The sequence below is a fragment of the Phyllobates terribilis genome, unplaced genomic scaffold (assembly GCF_046119375.1).
Source record: "Phyllobates terribilis strain yellow unplaced genomic scaffold, ASM4611937v1 Scaffold_2__4_contigs__length_985480577, whole genome shotgun sequence".
Classification (NCBI taxonomy): Eukaryota; Metazoa; Chordata; class Amphibia; order Anura; family Dendrobatidae; genus Phyllobates; species Phyllobates terribilis.
In genome coordinates, this window is record NW_027362762.1 from 218,780,463 (window position 1) to 218,806,061 (window position 25,599).

At 46.0% G+C, this 25,599-nt stretch overlaps 2 protein-coding genes and 1 long non-coding RNA gene across 3 annotated transcripts in view; 1 reads left to right on the forward strand and 2 right to left on the reverse strand.

The window, feature by feature from the left end:
• LOC141204063 (uncharacterized) overlaps window positions 1–25,599 on the forward strand; it is a 64,230-nt gene that overhangs the window by 32,202 nt on the left and 6,429 nt on the right. The gene's annotated exons all lie outside the window — the stretch shown is intronic.
• LOC141242196 (uncharacterized) lies at window positions 956–10,168 on the reverse strand. The gene is made up of 2 exons (XM_073668840.1): window positions 9,985–10,168; window positions 956–1,917 (listed from the first exon to the last, which is right to left on the reverse strand). Exons 1-2 carry the CDS (start codon window positions 10,166–10,168, stop codon window positions 956–958), a joined length of 1,146 nt encoding a protein of 381 aa, XP_073524941.1.
• TNFSF11 (TNF superfamily member 11) overlaps window positions 19,358–25,599 on the reverse strand; it is a 36,703-nt gene continuing 30,461 nt past the window's right edge. Inside the window, exon 4 of the mRNA XM_073663907.1 lies at window positions 19,358–23,517. Coding sequence (XP_073520008.1) covers window positions 23,090–23,517 — 428 coding nt within the window. The 3' untranslated portion in view covers window positions 19,358–23,089. The remainder of the gene's footprint in view (window positions 23,518–25,599) is intronic.

Genomic DNA, 25,599 nt, shown 5'->3' on the forward strand with positions numbered 1-25,599 from the left:
CAGCCGGAATCCCTCTGAATAGATCAGGTTGGCGAGGACAGGTGACGTATACCGCTCCGTCTGCATCCTCCCTGGGATCCATTTGTGGTGGAGCTACACTCCTAAGCTCCGGGCCTTTTTGGTCATGGTCCTTGACCGGGCTGAGACATTCATTTTCTGCAACCTGCCCCTCGACCCAAGGCCGGGGTACGAGGGCCGTGCCTCCATCCTCTGCAGGTCCACACAGGATCCACGCTCAGGAGGGAGGTCACGATAAAGAACAGTCAAAGAACCTTGAGCCCAAGATGCTGTGTATTAAATATGAAATTTAAAGTGTCACTAAAATGTGAATCCTCCACCCTCACCCACTAATTTGGTTCCCCTATCTCTTGGTTCCCCTCTCTCCCAACTTCAGTAGGGGCAGCAGCTGGTGCATAATAGCCCACTCTGGTGGGAGAAGTGTGGTGTTGGATGTGGAGGTTGGGTCCTGACCATCACACTGTTCTTACATCAGAGGAGGAACACTACACTCCATTAAAGAAGTGCAGCATCCCTGTGGCGGTCGAACCCTCAGGGGCGCCACAATATCTGACCACACCGTGATCACTTTGGGAAACATTGCCCATAACCTTAATAAGTTGAACTTAATATCCCTTATTAGTTCTCTAAAAGGCCTCCTTCCCAAATCATTGCCCCCGATGTGTAACACTAGGATATCCGGTGCTCGATCCAACCTCACGAACCAGTGGAACTCAGGGAGAAATTGGCTCCATACCATGCCCGATTACCTATCCACCTGAGTATGGCCTCCTCCCTCGCAATTCCCAGCTGTCTGCCCGACGATTGAACCGCAGCGCCGCCCAAAACACAAAGGAATGGCTCATAATCCATACTAGTTGAGACCCGGCGTCTGTAAGGAAAATCAAACACAAAAATAAAAATGACTTTTTTTTTTTATAAATAAAATCACAATAAATCACAACCGAGTGGGACGTATATAAGACCTAAATCTTGAGGATTCCCATCTACCAATCCGTTTCACTATATCATCACTGAGCCCATTCCTCGCGTCTTCGGTAGCCGCCCCAATCCGGAAGGAATGTCCGCTATAATCCAAAGGTGACACACCCCCAGCCTCTAAACAACATTTAAAGATGGCTACAAATTGAAATCTGGACAAAAACGACCCGTCCGCATGTACTAATAAAGGAGCATCCGCACTAGCACTAGTTGTCCTGAAGACCCTTAAGCACTTTACCGGGCACATCTCGGAGCCCTGAACTCCAAAAATCACCACTTTACAACCTTTACCGGCTTGATCAGTCTTTGATGACCGAATGACCAGCTCAATCCTGTCCATATAAAGGTCTACATCTTCATTAAAGAGACCTCCTTTATTTGTCTTGGAGGCGCTGAAAAGTTCCCCTAATCGTAACGCTGCAAAGAATGCCAAAGAAAATGCCAGCTTGAATAAGCGACTTTCCCAAAGAGAGGTGCAAACCACTTCCGTCTGTCTCCCCAAAAGTAGCAACAAATTGTATGAAACTGGACGTCTCCTATCAAACACTTTCCAACCCCTCCTCCAACCTCTTAACGCCTGAACCACTAAGAAGGATTTTGTTACGTCCTTAACGCCTCTAACTTTAAAACCAAACGCTAAGCCAGCCATCAACCTATTTATTCTTGACACCGACCATCCTTCTTCCTGACAATTACCCACTAGGAGCAGTAACAGACTTTCCTCACCAACTACCTCGCCCAGAGCTACCTTCCAGTCCTCCCAAATGTTCCAAACGCGAGAATAAGCCGACCACGTTCCACCTGACAAAGACGAGGTAATCAGTTCTCCGGCCGTTCGAATGGCAGATTCCACAGTTATGCGGGGCACGATGAACCCGTCGCGTCCGCCAGCAGTGCCAATTCCCGAAAACGCTCCCACTGTGAATGAGAAAGTGCATGAACAATCGGATTTTTGCTACCCAGATCAAATTCTGCCACCACCCATGTGTTTAAAGACAAACATAACAAAACAAGATGTTGCAGCACCCTAACCACTTGAGGAGATGAGACAGATAACAAATTAACAGCGGACACCAGCCCCATATTGTCATGACGGAATTTTACCTTTTTATTCTTGAACCTGTGCCTACATAGTGCTAACGACTGTTATGCACACGCCCGGGCTAAGCGGCGTGTGCGTGTGATTGGTAGTGATTCCACTGGACCGTGCCGGAGAGTGAATGCCTGGAGGGGCGTGACTAAGTATTCACCCGATCCGACCAGGGTCGCACGACGGCATACGACGCCAGTGCACCAAGGAGGAACCGAGCAGAGGGACCAGGTGCTACTCCAGGACAGACCCCGGACACGGCTGTTGACCCACACAGGGGAATACAGGAACAGGCTGGTAGGCTGGCACACAGACTGGAGGGTATAGGCAGGCACGACTGGTATGCAGGCAGGCGGGTATGCAGGCAGGGGGGTAAAGGCAAGCACAGCTAGAGTGCAGACAGGGAGGCACTAGCAGGTAGGAACACAGGCGGGATAGGACCCAGTACACACCGGGACTCAGGAACAATACAGGCAGAGGGTTACAGGCAAGCACAGCTAGAGTGCAGACCAGGCTGAGCAGGGAGGACAGGGCTCTGTTCACACGGAACAGACAGGAAGGGAAAGACAGAGCCAGATACTCACACAGTACTTGCAGAGACAACAAGCAGGAGTTAGGTACGAGTTCAGACTCTGCAGAAAAAGGAAGGGAACGGACATAGAGGCAAAACAGGTAAAGGACAGGAGAGAGTTCAGACTGGAACTGAGTGTACGGAGGAGACCGACACTGCAGAGGGATACAGGAGCGAGTCTGGGAATACGGTCCCCAGAGAGGCGGAACGAACAGGCAAGGAGCGTGTTCAGACAGGACAGACCAGACGCAGGAGCGGGTCTAGGAAATCGGCCACTAGAAGGCGGAACGAACAGGCAAGGAGCGTGTTCAGACAGGACAGACCAGACACAGGAGCGGGCCTAGGAAATCGGCCACTAGAAGGCGGAAGGAACAGGCTAGGAGCGAGTTCAGACAGGTCAGACAAGATACAGGAACGGGTCTAGGAAATCGGCCCCTAGAAGGCAGGAGGAACAGGCTAGGAGCGTGTTCAGACAGGACAGACAAGAGAACACAGAAAGGACTCAGTTCAGACACGGGAGCTGATACCGCAAAGCAGGAGACATACAGGACTCAGTTCAGACACGGGAACTGATACAAAAAGCAGGAGACAAGAGACGGGACCTGGCACCTTCAGAGTGCAAGCACACACTGAAGGAAACACTATGCTCAGGCAGGGATAGAAGGGAGCTGCTGAGCTATATACCAGGTGACAGACAGCAATAGGCTGAGGACGCACAAGGGGTGTGACCCACAGCAGGTACAAAAGGCAGGAAGTGATCGGGCGCCGCCCTTAAGCAGCAGAAACAGACACAAACAGACAGCATGGAGGGAAGCCAGAGAGACATTCTGGACAGGAGATCAAGTGCGCCCTCTTGCACAGTGGGAGATGGACCACCATGCAAGGACGCCGCCAGGTATGTTACAGTACCTCCCCCCTTACGCCCCCTCTTCTTCAGGCCTGCCAGAATCTTCCGCAGGGAATTCGAGGGCCAGTCGTTCACTGGGTTGGAGGGGGACAGAGACTTAAGGGTAATCTCTGCTTCGAGGTACATCTTGTCAAGCTCACAGGAAGAAATAGACGGGTTATCAGGTACATAATGAGGAAAAGTCACTGTCTCTTTGTTATCTGGTGATATCCCGGAGGATTCAGGAAACAACTGGAGGTCCTCCGCCGGGTCAGAAGAGTGCAGAGGCTCAGAGAAAACAACTGCTTCAGAGTACACTAGGTCGGACTCACTGGAGGAAGCAGGCGAGGTATCGGGTACCGAGTATAGGAAAGTCTCTGTCCATTCACCACCAGGTGGCACCCCGAAGGGTTCTGGAGACAGCTGGCGGACCTCCGCCTGGTCAGAGGGGTGTAGAGACTCACGGGTAACCTCTGCTTCAGAGTACACTAGGTCGGACTCACTGGAGGAAGCAGGCGAGGTATCGGGTACCGAGTATAGGAGAGTCTCTGTCCTTTCGCTACCAGGTAGCACCCCGAAGGGTTCAGGAGACAACTGGAGATCCTCCGCCTGGTCGGAGGGGTGTAGAGACTCGGAGGTAACTACCACTTTGGGGTACCCATTGTCAGGCTCACAGGACGAAGCGGACAAAGTATTGAGTACCGGGTGTAGAGAAGTCTCTCTCCATTTGTCATCGAGTGGTAACCCGGAGGGTTCAGGAGGCAACAGGGGATCCTCCGCCAGGTAGTAGAGGTGCACAGACTCTGAGGTAACCACAGCTTTGGAGCATCCTTGGACATGCACACCGGTTAAAGAGAAAGAAGCATCTGATGCCGGGTGCAGGAAGTTCTCCTGTGTGGAGTCTGGATGGGCAGAAGTCTCTTCGGCCAGGAGAACTGGTGCACTACCCACGCACATTACCCATTGGGGTTTCTCCGGGATACAGGGAGATGAAGCTTCAGTAGGGACTTCAAGGTTGGGGTCAGGAGGTCTCAGGGAGGACAGACCCTGGCGTGACGGCTTGCCTCTAAGTCTAGCACGTCTGGACTGCCTCTTGAGGTTGAGAGAAGTATTCCGGAAAGCGTAGTCACCCTGTGAGGATTCTGGGTGGGCAGTAGTCTCATTGGGCTGGAGGACTATTGCGCTACCCACACACATTACCCGTCGGGGCTGCTCCGGGATATTGGGAAGTGAAGCTTCAGCAGGGGCTTCAGAGTTAGGGTCCTCGAAGACCATACGAAAGGCCACCAGGAAGGCCTGCAGGTCAAGGATGACAGGATCCCATGCTTCCCATAGGGGGGTGACCCATTTCAAGGCATCACCCGCTAGGTAGTCAATCATAAAGGCCACTTTAGCCCAATCGGAAGGAAAATAGAGAGGGTAGGCCTTAAAGTGTAGCATGCATTGCTCCACAAATGCACGACACTGTCTTGGATCCCCATAGTAACGTGGCGGATCCGCAGGAACGAGAGCTGATAGATCCATCTGGACGGGTGCGTAATTCGCCTGGAACTCAGCTAAAGGGGGAAAAAAAATTTATTTATTTATTTTAATGCATGTATTCGCTGGAAAAACTTCTCAAAGAGCGAAGGCCGTGGGGCTCAACGGGAACCATGGCCTGAGCATGCTGTTATGCACACGCCCGGGCTAAGCGGCGTGTGCGTGTGATTGGTAGTGATTCCACTGGACCGTGCCGGAGAGTGAATGCCTGGAGGGGCGTGACTAAGTATTCACCCGATCCGACCAGGGTCGCACGACGGCATACGACGCCAGTGCACCAAGGAGGAACCGAGCAGAGGGACCAGGTGCTACTCCAGGACAGACCCCGGACACGGCTGTTGACCCACACAGGGGAATACAGGAACAGGCTGGTAGGCTGGCACACAGACTGGAGGGTATAGGCAGGCACGACTGGTATGCAGGCAGGCGGGTATGCAGGCAGGGGGGTAAAGGCAAGCACAGCTAGAGTGCAGACAGGGAGGCACTAGCAGGTAGGAGCACAGGCGGGATAGGACCCAGTACACACCGGGACTCAGGAACAATACAGGCAGAGGGTTACAGGCAAGCACAGCTAGAGTGCAGACCAGGCTGAGCAGGGAGGACAGGGCTCTGTTCACACGGAACAGACAGGAAGGGAAAGACAGAGCCAGATACTCACACAGTACTTGCAGAGACAACAAGCAGGAGTTAGGTACGAGTTCAGACTCTGCAGAAAAAGGAAGGGAACGGACATAGAGGCAAAACAGGTAAAGGACAGGAGAGAGTTCAGACTGGAACTGAGTGTACGGAGGAGACCGACACTGCAGAGGGATACAGGAGCGAGTCTGGGAATACGGTCCCCAGAGAGGCGGAACGAACAGGCAAGGAGCGTGTTCAGACAGGACAGACCAGACGCAGGAGCGGGTCTAGGAAATCGGCCACTAGAAGGCGGAACGAACAGGCAAGGAGCGTGTTCAGACAGGACAGACCAGACACAGGAGCGGGCCTAGGAAATCGGCCACTAGAAGGCGGAAGGAACAGGCTAGGAGCGAGTTCAGACAGGTCAGACAAGATACAGGAACGGGTCTAGGAAATCGGCCCCTAGAAGGCAGGAGGAACAGGCTAGGAGCGTGTTCAGACAGGACAGACAAGAGAACACAGAAAGGACTCAGTTCAGACACGGGAGCTGATACCGCAAAGCAGGAGACATACAGGACTCAGTTCAGACACGGGAACTGATACAAAAAGCAGGAGACAAGAGACGGGACCTGGCACCTTCAGAGTGCAAGCACACACTGAAGGAAACACTATGCTCAGGCAGGGATAGAAGGGAGCTGCTGAGCTATATACCAGGTGACAGACAGCAATAGGCTGAGGACGCACAAGGGGTGTGACCCACAGCAGGTACAAAAGGCAGGAAGTGATCGGGCGCCGCCCTTAAGCAGCAGAAACAGACACAAACAGACAGCATGGAGGGAAGCCAGAGAGACATTCTGGACAGGAGATCAAGTGCGCCCTCTTGCACAGTGGGAGATGGACCACCATGCAAGGACGCCGCCAGGTATGTTACAGTACCTCCCCCCTTACGCCCCCTCTTCTTCAGGCCTGCCAGAATCTTCCGCAGGGAATTCGAGGGCCAGTCGTTCACTGGGTTGGAGGGGGACAGAGACTTAAGGGTAATCTCTGCTTCGAGGTACATCTTGTCAAGCTCACAGGAAGAAATAGACGGGTTATCAGGTACATAATGAGGAAAAGTCACTGTCTCTTTGTTATCTGGTGATATCCCGGAGGATTCAGGAAACAACTGGAGGTCCTCCGCCGGGTCAGAAGAGTGCAGAGGCTCAGAGAAAACAACTGCTTCAGAGTACACTAGGTCGGACTCACTGGAGGAAGCAGGCGAGGTATCGGGTACCGAGTATAGGAAAGTCTCTGTCCATTCACCACCAGGTGGCACCCCGAAGGGTTCTGGAGACAGCTGGCGGACCTCCGCCTGGTCAGAGGGGTGTAGAGACTCACGGGTAACCTCTGCTTCAGAGTACACTAGGTCGGACTCACTGGAGGAAGCAGGCGAGGTATCGGGTACCGAGTATAGGAGAGTCTCTGTCCTTTCGCTACCAGGTAGCACCCCGAAGGGTTCAGGAGACAACTGGAGATCCTCCGCCTGGTCGGAGGGGTGTAGAGACTCGGAGGTAACTACCACTTTGGGGTACCCATTGTCAGGCTCACAGGACGAAGCGGACAAAGTATTGAGTACCGGGTGTAGAGAAGTCTCTCTCCATTTGTCATCGAGTGGTATCCCGGAGGGTTCAGGAGGCAACAGGGGATCCTCCGCCAGGTAGTAGAGGTGCACAGACTCTGAGGTAACCACAGCTTTGGAGCATCCTTGGACATGCACACCGGTTAAAGAGAAAGAAGCATCTGATGCCGGGTGCAGGAAGTTCTCCTGTGTGGAGTCTGGATGGGCAGAAGTCTCTTCGGCCAGGAGAACTGGTGCACTACCCACGCACATTACCCATTGGGGTTTCTCCGGGATACAGGGAGATGAAGCTTCAGTAGGGACTTCAAGGTTGGGGTCAGGAGGTCTCAGGGAGGACAGACCCTGGCGTGACGGCTTGCCTCTAAGTCTAGCACGTCTGGACTGCCTCTTGAGGTTGAGAGAAGTATTCCGGAAAGCGTAGTCACCCTGTGAGGATTCTGGGTGGGCAGTAGTCTCATTGGGCTGGAGGACTATTGCGCTACCCACACACATTACCCGTCGGGGCTGCTCCGGGATATTGGGAAGTGAAGCTTCAGCAGGGGCTTCAGAGTTAGGGTCCTCGAAGACCATACGAAAGGCCACCAGGAAGGCCTGCAGGTCAAGGATGACAGGATCCCATGCTTCCCATAGGGGGGTGACCCATTTCAAGGCATCACCCGCTAGGTAGTCAATCATAAAGGCCACTTTAGCCCAATCGGAAGGAAAATAGAGAGGGTAGGCCTTAAAGTGTAGCATGCATTGCTCCACAAATGCACGACACTGTCTTGGATCCCCATAGTAACGTGGCGGATCCGCAGGAACGAGAGCTGATAGATCCATCTGGACGGGTGCGTAATTCGCCTGGAACTCAGCTAAAGGGGGAAAAAAAATTTATTTATTTATTTTAATGCATGTATTCGCTGGAAAAACTTCTCAAAGAGCGAAGGCCGTGGGGCTCAACGGGAACCATGGCCTGAGCATGCTGTTATGCACACGCCCGGGCTAAGCGGCGTGTGCGTGTGATTGGTAGTGATTCCACTGGACCGTGCCGGAGAGTGAATGCCTGGAGGGGCGTGACTAAGTATTCACCCGATCCGACCAGGGTCGCACGACGGCATACGACGCCAGTGCACCAAGGAGGAACCGAGCAGAGGGACCAGGTGCTACTCCAGGACAGACCCCGGACACGGCTGTTGACCCACACAGGGGAATACAGGAACAGGCTGGTAGGCTGGCACACAGACTGGAGGGTATAGGCAGGCACGACTGGTATGCAGGCAGGCGGGTATGCAGGCAGGGGGGTAAAGGCAAGCACAGCTAGAGTGCAGACAGGGAGGCACTAGCAGGTAGGAGCACAGGCGGGATAGGACCCAGTACACACCGGGACTCAGGAACAATACAGGCAGAGGGTTACAGGCAAGCACAGCTAGAGTGCAGACCAGGCTGAGCAGGGAGGACAGGGCTCTGTTCACACGGAACAGACAGGAAGGGAAAGACAGAGCCAGATACTCACACAGTACTTGCAGAGACAACAAGCAGGAGTTAGGTACGAGTTCAGACTCTGCAAAAAAAGGAAGGGAACGGACATAGAGGCAAAACAGGTAAAGGACAGGAGAGAGTTCAGACTGGAACTGAGTGTACGGAGGAGACCGACACTGCAGAGGGATACAGGAGCGAGTCTGGGAATACGGTCCCCAGAGAGGCGGAACGAACAGGCAAGGAGCGTGTTCAGACAGGACAGACCAGACGCAGGAGCGGGTCTAGGAAATCGGCCACTAGAAGGCGGAACGAACAGGCAAGGAGCGTGTTCAGACAGGACAGACCAGACACAGGAGCGGGTCTAGGAAATCGGCCACTAGAAGGCGGAAGGAACAGGCTAGGAGCGAGTTCAGACAGGTCAGACAAGATACAGGAACGGGTCTAGGAAATCGGCCCCTAGAAGGCAGGAGGAACAGGCTAGGAGCGTGTTCAGACAGGACAGACAAGAGAACACAGAAAGGACTCAGTTCAGACACGGGAGCTGATACCGCAAAGCAGGAGACATACAGGACTCAGTTCAGACACGGGAACTGATACAAAAAGCAGGAGACAAGAGACGGGACCTGGCACCTTCAGAGTGCAAGCACACACTGAAGGAAACACTATGCTCAGGCAGGGATAGAAGGGAGCTGCTGAGCTATATACCAGGTGACAGACAGCAATAGGCTGAGGACGCACAAGGGGTGTGACCCACAGCAGGTACAAAAGGCAGGAAGTGATCGGGCGCCGCCCTTAAGCAGCAGAAACAGACACAAACAGACAGCATGGAGGGAAGCCAGAGAGACATTCTGGACAGGAGATCAAGTGCGCCCTCTTGCACAGTGGGAGATGGACCACCATGCAAGGACGCCGCCAGGTATGTTACAACGACACTATGATGGGGAACAGTCCAAGCAACGTCAAATTTTTGACTAGACTAGTGCTTGCCATTTTTTAGGCCATTTACCGACAACCCAACTCTTCTGACAATAAATTCCAAAACCACTCTGTACATCCGCGTCCAAAAAAATATCCAGCTCATCAGCACTAGTGACCGGCTCCATCCACAGAGATCTTCCATTGTAAGATCCTAAGAATTCCTCCCACACTCGTAAATCTTCCCTTAACTCCTTCTTTAACCTGATAAAATGATGTGGGGCTCTTACCCCCCGCTGTTGCCATTGCTATCCTTCTACAAAAAACTCTGCCCATCGGCATAATGAGGCATGCAAAATTCAATTTGCCCAGCAATGATTGCAGCTCTTTCAATGTTACCTTACGCAAATGTTTAACTCTCTGTACCTCCGCCATAAGATCCACTAACTTCTCCTGGGGTAACCTACACTCCATAGCCCTTGTATCGATAACAATGCCCAGTAAACTCAACACTGTAACTGGTCCTTCTGTTTTTTCCTCCGCCAAAGGAAATACCAAATTTTCAGGCTATATTTTCCATGGAATGTAACAACAATGAACATTCAAACTATCCCGACAGGCCAATGAACAAAAAATCGTCCAGGTAATGTATGCAAGATTTAATGCCAGAAACATCTTTTACCACCCATTCCAAAAAGGTGCTGAAAGATTCAAAATATGCACAAGACAAGGAGCACCCCATTGGCAAACACCTGTCGACAAAATAACCTCCCTTCCAAAAACAACCCAGCAAATGCATACTATCTGGGTGAACCGGTAACAGCCTGGATGCTGATTCAATGTCAGTTTTTGCCAACAGTGCTCCCTTGCCGAAAGATCAAACCCACTCTACCGCTGTATCAAAAGAAGTGTATACTACTGAACATAGCTCTGGATCTATGCCGTTATTAACCGAGGTACCCCTTGGAAATGATAGGTGGTGAATCAACCGGAACTTGTTAGGTTCCTTTTTAGGTACAACCCCTAACAGTGAAGCTCTAAGATTGCCAAGGGGAACCTCTGCAAAAGGCCCATCCATTCTACCCAAAGAAACTTCCTTTTTTAATTTTTGAGACACTACCTCGGGAAATTCTAAAGCAGATTTTAAGTTTTTTTGTTGAAAATTTAACTTTACTGTCAACAGACGGTATCTTAAAACCATGAAGAAAACCCGCCTCTAACAAATCAGCCGTCACCCTATCAGGGTACCTATTTAAAAAATGTTGCATCTCTGCTACCCGCACTGGCGTCACTCCTTTTTTCAGAGCTATCTTTTTGCTTTCCTCCCCTAAAACATTTTGATGCACTATGGCCCCCCCCGCAAGATGAACATTCGCGCTTGAATTTGCACTTTGTGCCAAACTTGCAGACTCCCTCATTGAAAATGAAGCACAATCCTCGTTGCATGGTGACCGAGTGTCCTGACTGACTCGAACCCCTGGTGCTCCCTGGAAAGGACTGACTTGCCTGACTTGCTCTATTTGGGGCGGTCACCCGTAACCACAAGCCGATGTCTTTATCATCCCACCGAATATTAGAATGCACCACCTTATGCTGACGAAATTGTTCGTCATACCGTAACCACCCCTGCCCCCCATATATTCTGTATGCCTCCCCAATGGCGTATTTTCCGGCGCTTTCTCTCCTATCACGCTGGCAAAAATGGCAAACGCTTGAAGCCAATTTGAAAGGTACGTGGAATTAAGCGATACCTCCTTCTTTCCTCATCCTCTTTCTTTGAATCATCTTTTTTGACTCTATACAAATTAAAGCGCTCCAGAGGTAAGAGTGAAAAAATTTCAACATATTCGTTTTTCCAATTTTTTTCTCTTAGCTCTTGTTTTAAATGTGCCCCCAGCGGCCCCTCGAAGCACACATAGACTTCCCATTTTGTGGAATCATCAATCCTCACTGACTCCTCTTGTTATTTTTCTACCCCAGACTGCGTTGGAACTGCTGACACATCGCCTGCAGCACCTACCCCTACTAACGCTGAACCTGATGCCTCCGCCCCTTGACCTCTATTAGCTAAGACTGACATATCAGATGCCCCACTCCCTAATCCCGAACCTAATGTGCCTGTCCATGCCATTGCCGGTGCTCCTATACCCTGCGTCCCCCCTGCTCCCAAGGCCACTACTAAATTCCGCAAACTCTGCACTACTAAACCCATGCCTCTGCCAACCCCCCCAGAAAACCCCCCTAACCCACTGTTCTCAGGGGCAAGTAGCGGAGAGCTGAAAGGAAAATTTTGGTTAATCTCACCTTGCTGCCTGGGTGCTGTGTTCCCAGCAGCTGCAGATCCAGAAGCCTGAAGAGGTCTTTTCATGTCCGGTCCTGCGGAGGGGCTTCTGTGGACTCTAGTAGAGCCTCTGCTGCCTGTAGGGGGGCTCAATACGAGTGCGTCACGAAACGTGGTGTTGGGGGCAGGACCAGCCGACTGCTGCCCGAATGACACCTGATGCTGTTGATGTATGGCTGGGGACCATAATGTGTGTGCAGGGCCAGCACACTCATTTTGGGCAGAGCCCACTGGCTGCTGCATGAAAGAGTGCTGGCTCCGTGCCACTAACAGTGAGCCAAGCGCAGCCGAGGTATGACTGCGGGGGGCGGGGCCAACCGGAAGCTGCCCGCTCAGATGCTGCTGAGAGGCCGCGGACTGCGGCCTCTGCTCCTGGGTCCTCGTGCACACGGTGACACATGCACTGCACCGGGCGGGTTCCACGGGGCTCAGTGGACCCACCGCTCCTTGTCTGGACACCTCAGCTGGGATCATAGTTGAAGGGGAGGCCCGCGCCCCCCCCCCCCGTGCTGTAGGCCCCGCCGCCATGCAGGATTCCTCCCAGGCAGGGAACGGCGGGAGGCAGCAGGCCAGGCCACCTCCCGACCTGAAGGGTCCAGAGAGGGGCTCTTTATGCGGCGCCGGAACCGGGGGGTTACCTCTGTCTTCTGCGGCCTGCGGATCTCAGGAGGGGACTGAGATTGTCCTCCTCCAACCCCCTGGAACAGGCTCTGGACGGAGGCCTGAAGCCAATCTTTTCCCATTAGTCCAGCAGCACTCCTCAGCTGGTGTAGGGCGGCCTCAACGGACTCCATCCTGGGGATAATGGCACTCAGGTAAGAAAATGTGAGATTCCTCTTCTCTTTCAGGATGTGCCCAAGATGGCTGCTCACTTCCTGGATAATCCTTTATGTACCCCTTCCCTGTTATACCCACGCCTATTGTCCCTCCTCCCCCCACTGGTAAGCCCGATAGCCTCTCTTACTAAATTAACCCTATTCGTAACCCTCAACCCAATTTACACTATATTTCCTGCCCCAACCCTGTCATGTCGGCCTCCCTTCTAACAGGGCCAAGGACGGCCTCACTTGAACAGTCTATAATTTTAAGGGTAGGTTAATTTTAACATTGAGAGATAGAATATATAAAAAAAAAAAATCAAGAAAATTACATTGTATAAATTAGATACATTTATTTGCATTTTGTAGTGAGAAATAAGTATTTGATCCCTCTGGCAAACAACACTTAATACTTGGTAGCAAAACCCTTGTTGGCGAGCATAGCAGTCAGACATTTTTTGTAGTTGATGATGAGGGTTGCACACATGTCAGGAGGAATTTTGGTCCACTCCTCTTTGCAGATCATCTCTAAATCATTAAGATTTTGAGGCTGTCGCTTGGCAACTCGGAGCTTCAACTCCCTCCATAAGTTTTCTATGGGATTAAGGTCTGGAGACTGGCTAGGCCACTCCATGACCTTACTGTGCTTCTTTTTGAGCCACTCCTTTGTTGCCTTGGCTGTATGTTTTGGGTCATTGTCTTGCTGGAAGACCCAGCCACGACCCATCTTCAATGGTCAAAATCTCGCAAGACATGACCCCATCCATCTTTCCTTCAGTACGGTGCAGTCGTTATGGCCCCTTTGCAGAAAAGCACCCCAAAAGTATAATGTTTCCCCCACCATGCTTCATAGTTGGGACGATGTTCTTAGGGTTGTACTCATCCTTCTTCCTCCAAACGCGGCGAGTTGAGTTAATGCCAAAGAGCTCAATTTTTGTCTCATCTGACCAGAGCACCTTCTCCCAATAACTCACAGAATCATCCAGGTGTTCATTGGCAAACTTCAGAAGGGCCTGCACATGTGCCTTCCTAAGCAAGGGGACCTTGCAGGCACTGCAGGATTTTAAACCTTTAAGGCGTAATGTGTTACCAATGGTTTTCTTGGTGACTGTGGTCCCAGCTGCCTTGAGATCATTAAAAAGTCCCCCCGTGTAGTTTTAGGCTAATCTCTCACCTTCCTCATGATCAAAGAAACCCCACGAGGTGAGATTTTGCATGGTGCCCCAGATTGACAGTCATTTTGTATTTCTTCCATTTTCTTACTATTGCACCAACAGTTGCCTCCTTCTCACCCAGCGTCTTACTTATGGTTTTGTAGCCCATTCCAGCTTTGTGCAGGTCTATGATCTTGTCTCTGACATCCTTAGAAAGCTCTTTGGTCTTGCCCATGTTGTAGAGGTTAGAGTCTGACTGATTAATTTAGTCTGTGGACAGGAGTCTTTTATACAAGTGACAATGTAAGACAAAGCTGTCTTTAATGCAGGTAACGAGTTGATTAGGAGCGTCTAACTGATCTGTAGGAGCCAGAACTCATAATGGTTTGAAGGGGATCAAATACTTATTTCTCACTGCAAAATGTAAATAAATTTATCTAATTTATACAATGTGATTTTCTTGATTTTTTTTTTTGATATTCTATCTCTCAATGTTAAAATTAACCTACCCTTAAAATTATAGACTGTTCATGTCTTTGTCAGTGGACAAACTTACAAAAACAGCAAGGGATCAAATACTTATTTCCCCCACTGTATGTGCTTGCTGCAGAAGTAATCCCATTCAGATTTCGGGAACTGATTGTTAGGGCAGTTGCAGACGCTGTAGATTCTCTCATCTGAGAGAATAGGGCCGATTGTGCAAACGACACACTGATCAAACTCTAATCAAAGTGTCAGCAAAATGTGATCCAATTACCTCAGATGAGAGAATCGGAGCACATTGTGAGAAGATGGAGAACAAAATTTCTCCATCTTCTCCATTGTGTCAGCGCGTGGAAATTGGACTGCACTCAGATGTCATCTGTGTCATCTGAGTGCTATCTGATGATTTCCACTAAGTCATTGACTTGCATGGCCAAGTGCCATCCATGTATCAAATTTGGACATGCTCTGATTTTTTCCTTGGACCGGACATGTGCAAGGACCCATAGAATAACATTGGTCCTAGTGTGATCCGAGTTGATCCACTTAACTGTGTTACATGTATATAATCCTCCTTTTAAACTAGGTCAGCTCTACAGCCTAGGCGCTGATGCACGCCAGAACGTCCGACTTCCAGCATGGTGATGTCTGACAACCTGTGTGTACGTCGGCGCTATGACAGCCTCGCCAGTGGCGTGCTCAGGATCATGGATTAGATGAGTATATGATGTTTTTTTTTATTTGAATTAGAACTTGTGGGGTATCATAAACAATGGGGGACCCTGAAACAGTGGGGGGTCCTCACACATTATAGGGAGTATTGTGGGGGCCCTTATAAACTGTGGGGCATATTATTTTGCTTTGGGGCTAACGTGGATGCCATTATACAGTGTAGGAGTTAAAGTGGGCCCATTATACAGTTTGGGCCCACCACAGCAGGCACAGAATTTAAATGAGAAAGAAGATAGACAGCAGAGGAGCCATGGCAGAGTCGAAGACCCTACCCACAGTCCGCCCTGATGCACGGAGACCAAAACTTCTAATGATGATTTTATAAAAAACAGGCTACAGATTTCTTCACTGAAAATATGTATTAAATCAGTATACCAGCACCATTATGGCAATGCCTTTAGTTTAATATATATAACCCTTATGACAGGTTCTCTTTAATGCAGTGGCCATTATATGTTTGGGGGCTAATATGAGGGCCATTATACAGTTTGGAGACTAATGCAGGGGCCATTATACAGTGTGGGAGCAAATGCGGGGGCCATTATACAATTTGAGGGCTAGTGTGGGGACTACTTTGGAGGCTATTATACAGTGTGGGTTCTACTGTGGGAGTCATTATACAATGTGAGGGCTTCTGTGTTTTTGGGGAGCAGTGGGGACATAATACTATGTATAGAGGAGCTCTGGAGGTATCACACTGTGTATAGCAGAGCTTTGGGCTTCTTTATGCAGAGTATGATGTCGCCACAGCTCCCCTATTCACAGTATGGTGGGCCCTAAGCTCTACAATACTGTGTATAGAGGAGCTGTACATTGGGGGACTCGGTGGTCATTATTAAATGTTAAGTGCGCACTTAAGAAGCATTATTGTTATAGGGGCACTTAGAGTATTGTGGTCGTCAAAAAGGCAAACAGTGGCCACTGTTTTCTAGGGCATTTGCACAGTGCACTAAGATTTTCTAGGGGGCAATTTTACTATCTAGAGGTCACAAAGAAGGCATTAATATTATGTTAGGGGCACAGTGGTGGGCATTACTATGTGGAGAAGTAAGAGGAGCTCTGTTATTGTGCCACACAGCAGGTGCACTAATAGGGACGCATACGGCAGCAGCGGCTCAGTATTGGGGTATCAGCCGGATGAGGCGTTTGTGCAGGTTGGGAATAGATGGGGACGATTCTTGAAATGTGAGAAGTCAAATTTGTCTTTTTTTCAATCTCTGCAAACGAGTCCCGGCTGGAAGATGCTGTTATGTTGGTCAGTGCCAGATGGAAAAAATGGGAAAAGTGAACGACACCATCAGAAAGAACATTAGCTGTAAATTACAATATATAACTGTACTGTAATCACTTGTATGTTGTGCAGGACTGGTATCTACCACTAGATGGTGCCATATCTTGGTAATATCAGTGTGCCACCATAGTTGTAATCAGGGTTACCGGTTAGGGGCCCACTCAGATGTTTTACTGCCCCTGAGCTGAACCTCTAGCTACACCACTGGCAGGAACATAAGGGTGAAGTGCCTGTTCCCTTGGAGAAGAGATTGGGGAAACACCAGGTCAGGTGATAGCTGTAGCATAGTTTTTAATTATAAATGGCCCAGGAGGGCAGTGAAGGTGAGGAGTTGGTGCCAGAACCTGTGGCAGGACGGACCTGCGGTACAGTGAGGTGGCTTGTAACTGCCATTACGAGAGACTAGTTCCTAGTAAAGAAACCAAGAGACCAGATCTGAGTAAAGAAACCAAGAGACTAGATCCAAGTAAAGTTGCTAACAGACCAGATCCAAGTAAAAACCCAAGAGAGACCAGAACAAGCAAAGCGTAGTAGAGCGAGCAAAACCAGGGCCGAGAGAGAGAAAGCGTGAGACAACTAGGCCGCAGAAGAGGGATGTTGTCTGAGCCGTCGCTTCCAGTGTAAACGTATGGTACGAAGTGGGTACCAGGGCCATGCTTGAGGGAACGAAGGTGGCCAGTGTGACGAGTGTACAGAGTAACTCACCAATATGGGACTTGCGGCCTAGCAGGTAGCATCGTTGACCCCAGTTAGAGCCTGTGTGATGTATTGTGTTGCCTAGAGAGTGACAACGGAGGCGAGTCCAGTAGTGGCAGTAGGTTGGGGTATTAGTTCTAAAACATCACTGACGGTAACAGTTACCTAATGGTAATAATCAAACAATAGTGTTTAAATAGCATTGTGTCAATATCCTGTTAATCTGCATTACTGTATTCTTCTTGTAACATAACTTTACATTTTCACCATTTGCCTTATCCCCTGATATTGTGCTGAACACCCTTTTGATTGTGTTAATCAAATAAATAGTGGTTGGTTTAAGTACCACTGTCTTCTCGTTGTCTGCACTGTTGCATCCGCGTACCTGTTAATATGACCATTGCGTGCAACCACATAAAAACATTGTTTTCTAAGAAAGGGGCCCCACCAGAATAGAGTTTCTTTGAACAAGTATTCTCATGAGAAACAGGTGCACATTTTTTTTTCTCCTTTGCTGTTCAGGATCATCTTGCGAAATGGTAACTTAACTATAAATGCAAGTGGCTTGTTTTCTTAACTGTCCTCCATTAGTTAACTGAACCGTTATCTTTAGAAACCAAGAAGTTTGGAATGACTGTGCACAAATACACAGGCAGGAGTTTTAGACAAGAATAAACTTACTTTGCTGAAATGTTGCCAAAAACAGTAACAAAATATTAACTTGCATTGTGTTGTGTAATAATACTTGTGTTCATGAGAATGCAATAAGATATAGCTATTGTGTCATACATTCTAATGAAATGTCACTTGAATTTTTCAGTACAGTAAACCTTTACTATAGTAATACCTAGACCATACTGCACATTTTTAGCTTTTTAATTTTGAGGCAGATTATTTTGACTTTAAATAAATTTTCACTTTTATTGCCCTTAAAAGGGGGTTTAGAGAGCATGATCAGGGGCGGACATATCGTTGGTGCAACCTGTGCAGTTGCAGAGGGTCCCAGGAGGTAGGGGGGCCCATTTTCACCTCCAAAGTATGTGGAATTGTGCAGAATTATGAGCTATTGGACTGCAAAGGGCCCATATATTGTTTTTGCACAAGGGACCTTTTCTGTCTGTGTCCGCCGCTGAGCATGATAACCAAGTAGTGAACTCAGCAGCTCTTAGTGGCTCGAGCCATCTACACTGGCAGAGCCGCTGCAGACAATAACAGACACCAGGAGACACAAAGAAGACTCAGTGCTGAACCAAGGGAGGGTGAAATAAGCGCAGTTTGTTTTTAAACAACAAAGGTTATTAAACAAAAATTTCCAAAAGGGCACAACCACATTAAGTGTCCAATGTGAAAAGTATTGATTTTAAACTAAATTGACTTATAAATGACCTGTGACCAGTTCTGGCATATCTATTTAAGTAAATGTTTGAATATCTTAGGAAATAAAGACTATAGAAAGTATTGTCATCACTCTGCATTGTGTCTTTCCACTGTTATGCCTACTAAATATTTATGAATATCTTAGCACTTCATGAGTATCACACACACCCTTTGGGTTCATTCACATTTAGTACATGCTGGGTGTGATCTCTGTGTGTATCCCGGGTGCTACTGTCTTCACTAGCACAGCTTCTATTCTTAAGTTTTTCCGCTTTATGTGCTTTCCATCTTTTCTGTAGCCCGATATTTCTGCCTTCCCCCCACACTGTGAATGCCTGTACAGCTCTTTCCCCCTTCCTGCTGCTATCTCTAACATTGAGAGAAGGGAAAAGAAGAGGAGAGAGATCCAGCAGAAGTTGTGACTGATTTGTAACATTTTTGTAGCGCAATCAATTATATAAAGGGATTACAGAAACTACAGTAGTAAAACAGTAGAAATATTCTAATTGCTGAACTCTTCATTTTTCTAGTCCCAAAAATACTGAAATTACCTTCCATATTTTTTGTAGCTAGACATAATGCTGTAAGTTTTTTGAGGGTTTTGATTCCAATACTGAAAATTCACTCAAGTCTTGTAGTCTGTAATCATGTTATCTTTATTTGGCAGGAATACTTGACATTTTAGGATGTGTTATAAGTTATTACATAATATATAATGAAGCAGACTCACAATAACAAAATATATTAATTTTAATACAAAATGTTTTTGCTGCAAGTATCAAAAATATATGTACAGTTAGCACAAGTTAAATATATATACACACATATGAAAAAAATAACTCTACAGTACAAAAAAATTAAATATTTGATGTGAAATAGAAATGTATAAAAAACAAGAAACAGCTTACAAATGTTAAAATATAGGTATTTAGTAACACTGTACTCATTTGTCTAAAATAGTTTGTTAGTTATTTATGCCTGATAATAAAACTTTAACATGATTTGAAGTTAAATACTGAGATTCACAAACTCATTAATAAATGCACCTAAAACCCTAAAGTTATTGCATAAAATAATTAATATGTTCAAGATGCAGGGATATTTGATGTGATTTAGAATAGATAATATATACAAAATGGGGGAAAAGACATGTTTATTTACCACATACTTGGAAATGATTGTACCTCAGAATAAGTGAGAATGTCCAGAGACCAAACATTCACTTGCCATTATATGGACCGCCCCAGTTGCCATCAGTTGGTAAAATGAGACTTTAAAGGGAATCTGTCAGCAGGTTTTTGCTACCTCATCTGAGAGCAGCATAACATAGGGGCAGAGACCCTGAATCCAAAAATGTGCCATCTAGTTTACTGGGTGCAGAAGTTTGGACACAAAGTTCTTAGATTTAGCATAAAGCAGGGCTGATAAAGCTAACCCCAGGCTCTGTGTATACATAGTCTATTGACAGTGAGCTGCTTATCAGAGAAGGGGCGGAGTCGGACCAGTGCTGACAAAGCCAGGTAGTCACAGCAATGATAATGTCCTAGTGATATAACCTTCACTGTACGTAAACAGCACACGGTCTGATAAGTGATACATCCTTGAAATCTGTGTTTTAACCCCTACTTCATGCTCTCGGATTACATAGCAAAAACCTGCTGACAGTTCCCTTTAATTAATAAAGAACTATAGTTAAGACCCAAGGCAAAGCTACGGTATATAAATCACTTACTGTTGGTTGATCTGTGCCAGCAGACCCGAAAATTAATGGACTCAAGTGTCAGTGGAGTCACTCATTTATAACCTAAATGAATAACTAAACCTTTTATTTTAATTTAATTACAGGTCGGTCTTTATGAACCTTTGCAACCTTTTTTTCTTGCATCCTGTTCTCACAAACTCCATACTGCAAGGGCTGTTTCATCTGCCTTGTTCATACACTTAGATCTGAACTGCAGGTCTACCACATATCAGTACCCCTATGTGAGTTTCTCTGCTCCCCTTCCCCATGCTCAGACAGGGAGAATGTTTGTAAATAGTGTCTGAGCATTGGGAAGGAAAGTAGAGAAGATCACACAGGAGTACGAATATTTGCTCGATCTTCAGTTCAAAACAGCTACTCTAAGTACACGAACAAGGCAACTGAAACAGCCCTTCAGCAAGAAGCTTGAGAGAAAAGTATGAAAGATATAATAATGGAGTGCATTACAAAGATTCAAAACTTCGCAAAGACAGATCAATAATGGCATTTTAAAAAAGCTTAGCTACTTTTTAAATGTTAAATAAACCTCCCAAAAACAAGGCTTTTCTTTATGGCTAAAACCATTTTTATTGATATCAAATATATTACGAATACATGAAAGAATATGTTATGGCGCAGTTAGACGGACTTATAACAATCGCATCGCAGTGCACGGACTGGCCGACACCTCTCTGAGCATGACAGGGTCATGTATTTCTATGCAGCTGTCAGGCTCAGGTCAGTAAAGCTGCCGACCAGTCCGTGCACTGTGATGCGATCATTGTCCGGTTTATACGTCCGTCTGACTGTGCCCTAAAAGTAAAAAAAGGACAATACACATAAGGTTAAACGTGGGTTTACTTGGAAAATAGTATAATAAAATCCTAATTGGTTATACACAGATAGGTGTTGCTGCAAATAAGGGGTCAATACAAAATTTATAACATATCTTTATAAAAACAGTAACTCGTGGGAAATAAGAGAAAGCTCTTCACATGTCCACAGACTTATTCGGAGAAGTATAGCACCAGTACTAAAGGCAACTCATATATGTCTCTAAATAAATATAACAGTCTCTATACATGTAAAGATACCATCTACCAATATATTTTATAAAACATTTGTCATTAGTACCCCATTTTGTTTACTCATATAGATGTGTATGCAGCAGCATTATCTTAGACATGTAGATCCAGGAACCCACCACACCCGACATGCGTTTTGTTTTTATTATACTATTTTCAAAGTAAACCCACATTTAAAGGGAGCCTGTCACCAGAAAAAACGCTATTAACCTGCAGATATGGGGATAATCTGCAGGTTTATAGCGCTACTAACCTGCCCGGCACTCACACTTAGCCGCAAGGAGAAAATTAACTTTATTCTCCCCTCTATTTCTGGAAGGTTTGTTTATAAATGTGCTTTTTGGCCTAATTATATGGATTGTGGATATGGGAGTGTTTTTAAACGTTAGTCTAAGGAGAGAGTATTCTTTACTCTCTTTGAGAGCTGGCACATTGTGTAACATGTACGGCCTATTGATTTCAATAGGCGCTATATAAAGATTAATTTCCCAAGTGGCGGTACTGAAAAAAGAATTGAATACTTGTTGCCAGTCTCCTCTATATATTACAGCTGATAGACACTGATCAGCTTATTTTTAGAGAAGGAAAGGGTTTCTAAAGAAAGAGGTTATCAAAATATCACATTATATATAAATTTTATATAAAGAGTCCAATATTAGAAGAAATGAAGACTCGTGTCTTCCTCAAATTATATGCAAGTCTGATCACATATGTCTAGAGATTCAGGCACATTTGCTAAACAAACACCACAAGTTATCTATGGTATACACATTTCAATACAAATTCAAAGGGAAAAAAAAGCTCTTCCTGTCGAAACTCCCACACACACTTGAAAAAGAAAAAAGTTTATCAAGTAAAGCTGAATAGAACAGCCGAACTTGTCGAGTGCAAATGTCACTTCATACGACACAGAGGACAAAGTCTATTGTGACTATTATTAAATGCTGTTTGTAGAAGTTCACTTTTAGGAATTTAAGGATGAAAATGTATACCATAAAGCCTAATACAAACATGAATTAGAATAGTGGATACAAGGGTCTAAGTACCATAGAGTCAGACTATGTGACTACTATGGGTCACTTGGAGAAAGGGAGCTCATTCCAAGTGGTAAGCAGTTTTTTTGGTATACAGTTTCAGATAGGGCATATTCATCGGGTTCTATGCTGTTTCAGATAGCTTCAAAAAAGGCTTCCATCTCCTCACTTTAGCACCTATTGGCCATAGAAAACCAAGTTAATGTACAATGTCAGAAACTTGTTAAAAACATAGCCACTGAAAACTGCAGAGATAATGTACCTTCATAAGCTGGTACCAGTTGTATAGACTGAGTATTAATAGAATAAAATTGCATTTTTTTCTATTACATTACATGATGAATTCAGCAACATAGAATTTTTTTGATAAGCATTGTAACACCTGGTACAAAATAATTAAATAGCTAAAAAAGAGAAATATCATGCCAGCATGAACACAATCATCTCTTTATGTTCAAAGGTTGGTTATCAATTACATAAATAAGGCAATGTACGATATACACATAAGTAATACCCATACCTGTTTTAAAAACAAAAACAGTTACAGTACCTAGATACCAAAAATATCAAACACTGTAAGTAAAAAAAAAAAACATTGGGATTACCCACTTTTAGTTTTGTAGCTTCCAATAAAGATACAAAATTACAGGTGAATATCAAGAATCTTAAAGGCTCCAAAATAGGTTGCTTCCTGCGCAGGGTCCAATAGTGCTGGATTTGAAGCCTTAATAAATATTTCCTCTCCAGCAAGTAATTTGAAAATGCCGCCTTGGTAGACTGAGTAGAAGTTGAACGTTGAATTATTAGACCACATTGTAGTGCTTCCACCCTTTAGTAAGTCTTCAGGAGGTTGTCCACTCTTTTTTAATTTACTGACATAAAGCATGAGCTGCAAATTGCTTTGGGTGATCTTCCGAGTCCCTTTGTGATGTCTGAAGCAAATATTAGCATACACAAAATAATATCCATCTTGTAAGACTTTTAAGGTTCCATTATTGTAGCTCATATTTTGTATATTTCCCCAACCTTCTTTATGGTTCCAGGACCTCAAGTGCACTATGGAATTGTCACCTTGAAAAAGAAAACAAAACATGTTATTCTAGCATTCCACTCACTCTTATATAAAAGGTATACACTACTAATGCAGGGAGATGTCAATAGAAAGAAAATCTTCAAGTATGGACTTTTTATGATATGTAGAAATGGATTGAAAAAAATTGTCCTGTTCTGGACATTTAGCGCATATCAACAGGATGAAAGATCCAGATGGTAACCAAATCTCCAAATTACAAGATCCTGATGCTAAGCAGCATATTTTTAGCTTTGTAATGCTCATCTTCATTTTACTTTAGTAACTTTTTTATTTTCAAAGAGCATTTTTTTAGAACTGATAACAATGTGGCTGTTGGTATAGACAGGAAACAAAGTAGTGAAGCCAAGCTGGATGCTTAATGGTAGGACCCAGTACACTGTGAAAGAATTAATATGTCTGCAGCCTTTATTATCAATTCATTAATGGATTACTAACTATGTTTTTAAATGTGTTTTTGGGAACATACAGTCGGTGAAATAAGTATTGAACACGTCACCAATTTTCTAAGTAAATATATTTCTAAAGGTGCTATTGACATGAATTCCTTTAATTATATGAAGTTTGCCATTGCTGTATGCTGAAAAACTGCCCCACAACAGGGGCATTATTATGCATTATTCTAATAGATTCTCTATGGGGTTAAGGTCAGGTGAGTTTGCTGGCCAATCAAGCACAGTGATACTGTTGTTTTTAAACCGGGTATTGGTACTTTTGGCAGTGTGGACAAATGCCAAGTCCTGCTGGAGAATGAAATTTCCATCTCCAAAAAGCTTGTCAGCAGAGGGAAGCATGAAGTGCTCTAAAATGTCCTGGTAGACGGCTGCACTGACTTTGGTCTTGATAAAACACAGTGGACCTACACCAGCAGATGACATGGCTCCCCAAACCATCAGTGATTGTGGAACCTTCACACTAGACCTCAAGCAGCTTGGATTGTGGCATCTCCACTCTTCCTCCAGACTCTGGGACCTTGATTTCCAAATGAAAATTGGAATTCTGGGACCTTGTGGAGTGTGTCAATGACTGCCTTCTGGACATCTGTCAAGTCAGCAGTCTTCCCCATAATTGTGGAGCCTACGGAAACAGACTAAGGGAGCTATTTGCTGGTGTTTTTTGTTAATTATTCTAATTTACTGAGATAATGACTTTTGTGTTTTCATTGGCTGTAAGCCATAATCATCAACATTAACAGAAATAAACACTTGAAATAGAGCACTCTGTTTGTAATGACTCTATATAATATATGAGTTTCACTTTTTGTGTGGAAGAACTGAAATAAATTAACTTTTTGATGATATTCTAATTTATTGAGATGCACCTGTATATTTACTTAGAAAATTGGTGACTTGTTCAATACTTATTTCACCAGCTGTATGTATAATTAAAATATTGACAGAGGGTACACCATAGTATATGTATGTAAAGATTTCAAATTAAATTAAACATTATACTTTTATATTGATGACTTATGCTTAGAAATTGGATCAGATCAGTGGGGGGGTCTGACATCTGCCACTCCCACCAATCAGCTCTTCTCAGTGCCAGCATCAGGCAAATGTTAGCACTTGCCGAGATGAATAGCACAGCTCCATCAACTGTGTAGTTTCCACTGCTGGGTACTGCAGATTTGCCCCTATTCTAATAAATAGGAGTGGATCGGCAGTACCCAACAACGGCCACTACGCTGTTGATGGAGCTATCAAGCTTAGCAACTTCTAATATGCAGTTTCAGCCAGAATAGAGAACAGCTGATCGGTGGAGAGTCTTGGGTGTCAGACCCCCACTAATCTGATATTGATGACCTATCTTAATGATAGGTTATCAATATAAAAGTAGTGGAGCAACCTTTTAAGCCCTCAGGTGTGCAGTTAAATTTTTGTTTTTGCTGATAGTACAATTCAAATCCAGAGAGTCCCATTAAAGGGGTCGTCCGGCCCTAGGCTGCAAGTCACACTATGTGACTGCTGACTAGTGAATCCTCACAGCACGCACAGTGCACATTGTGAGGATTTTCCTGCACTGGCATTAGGGATTTGCATATATGCGGTCACGTGCAGACT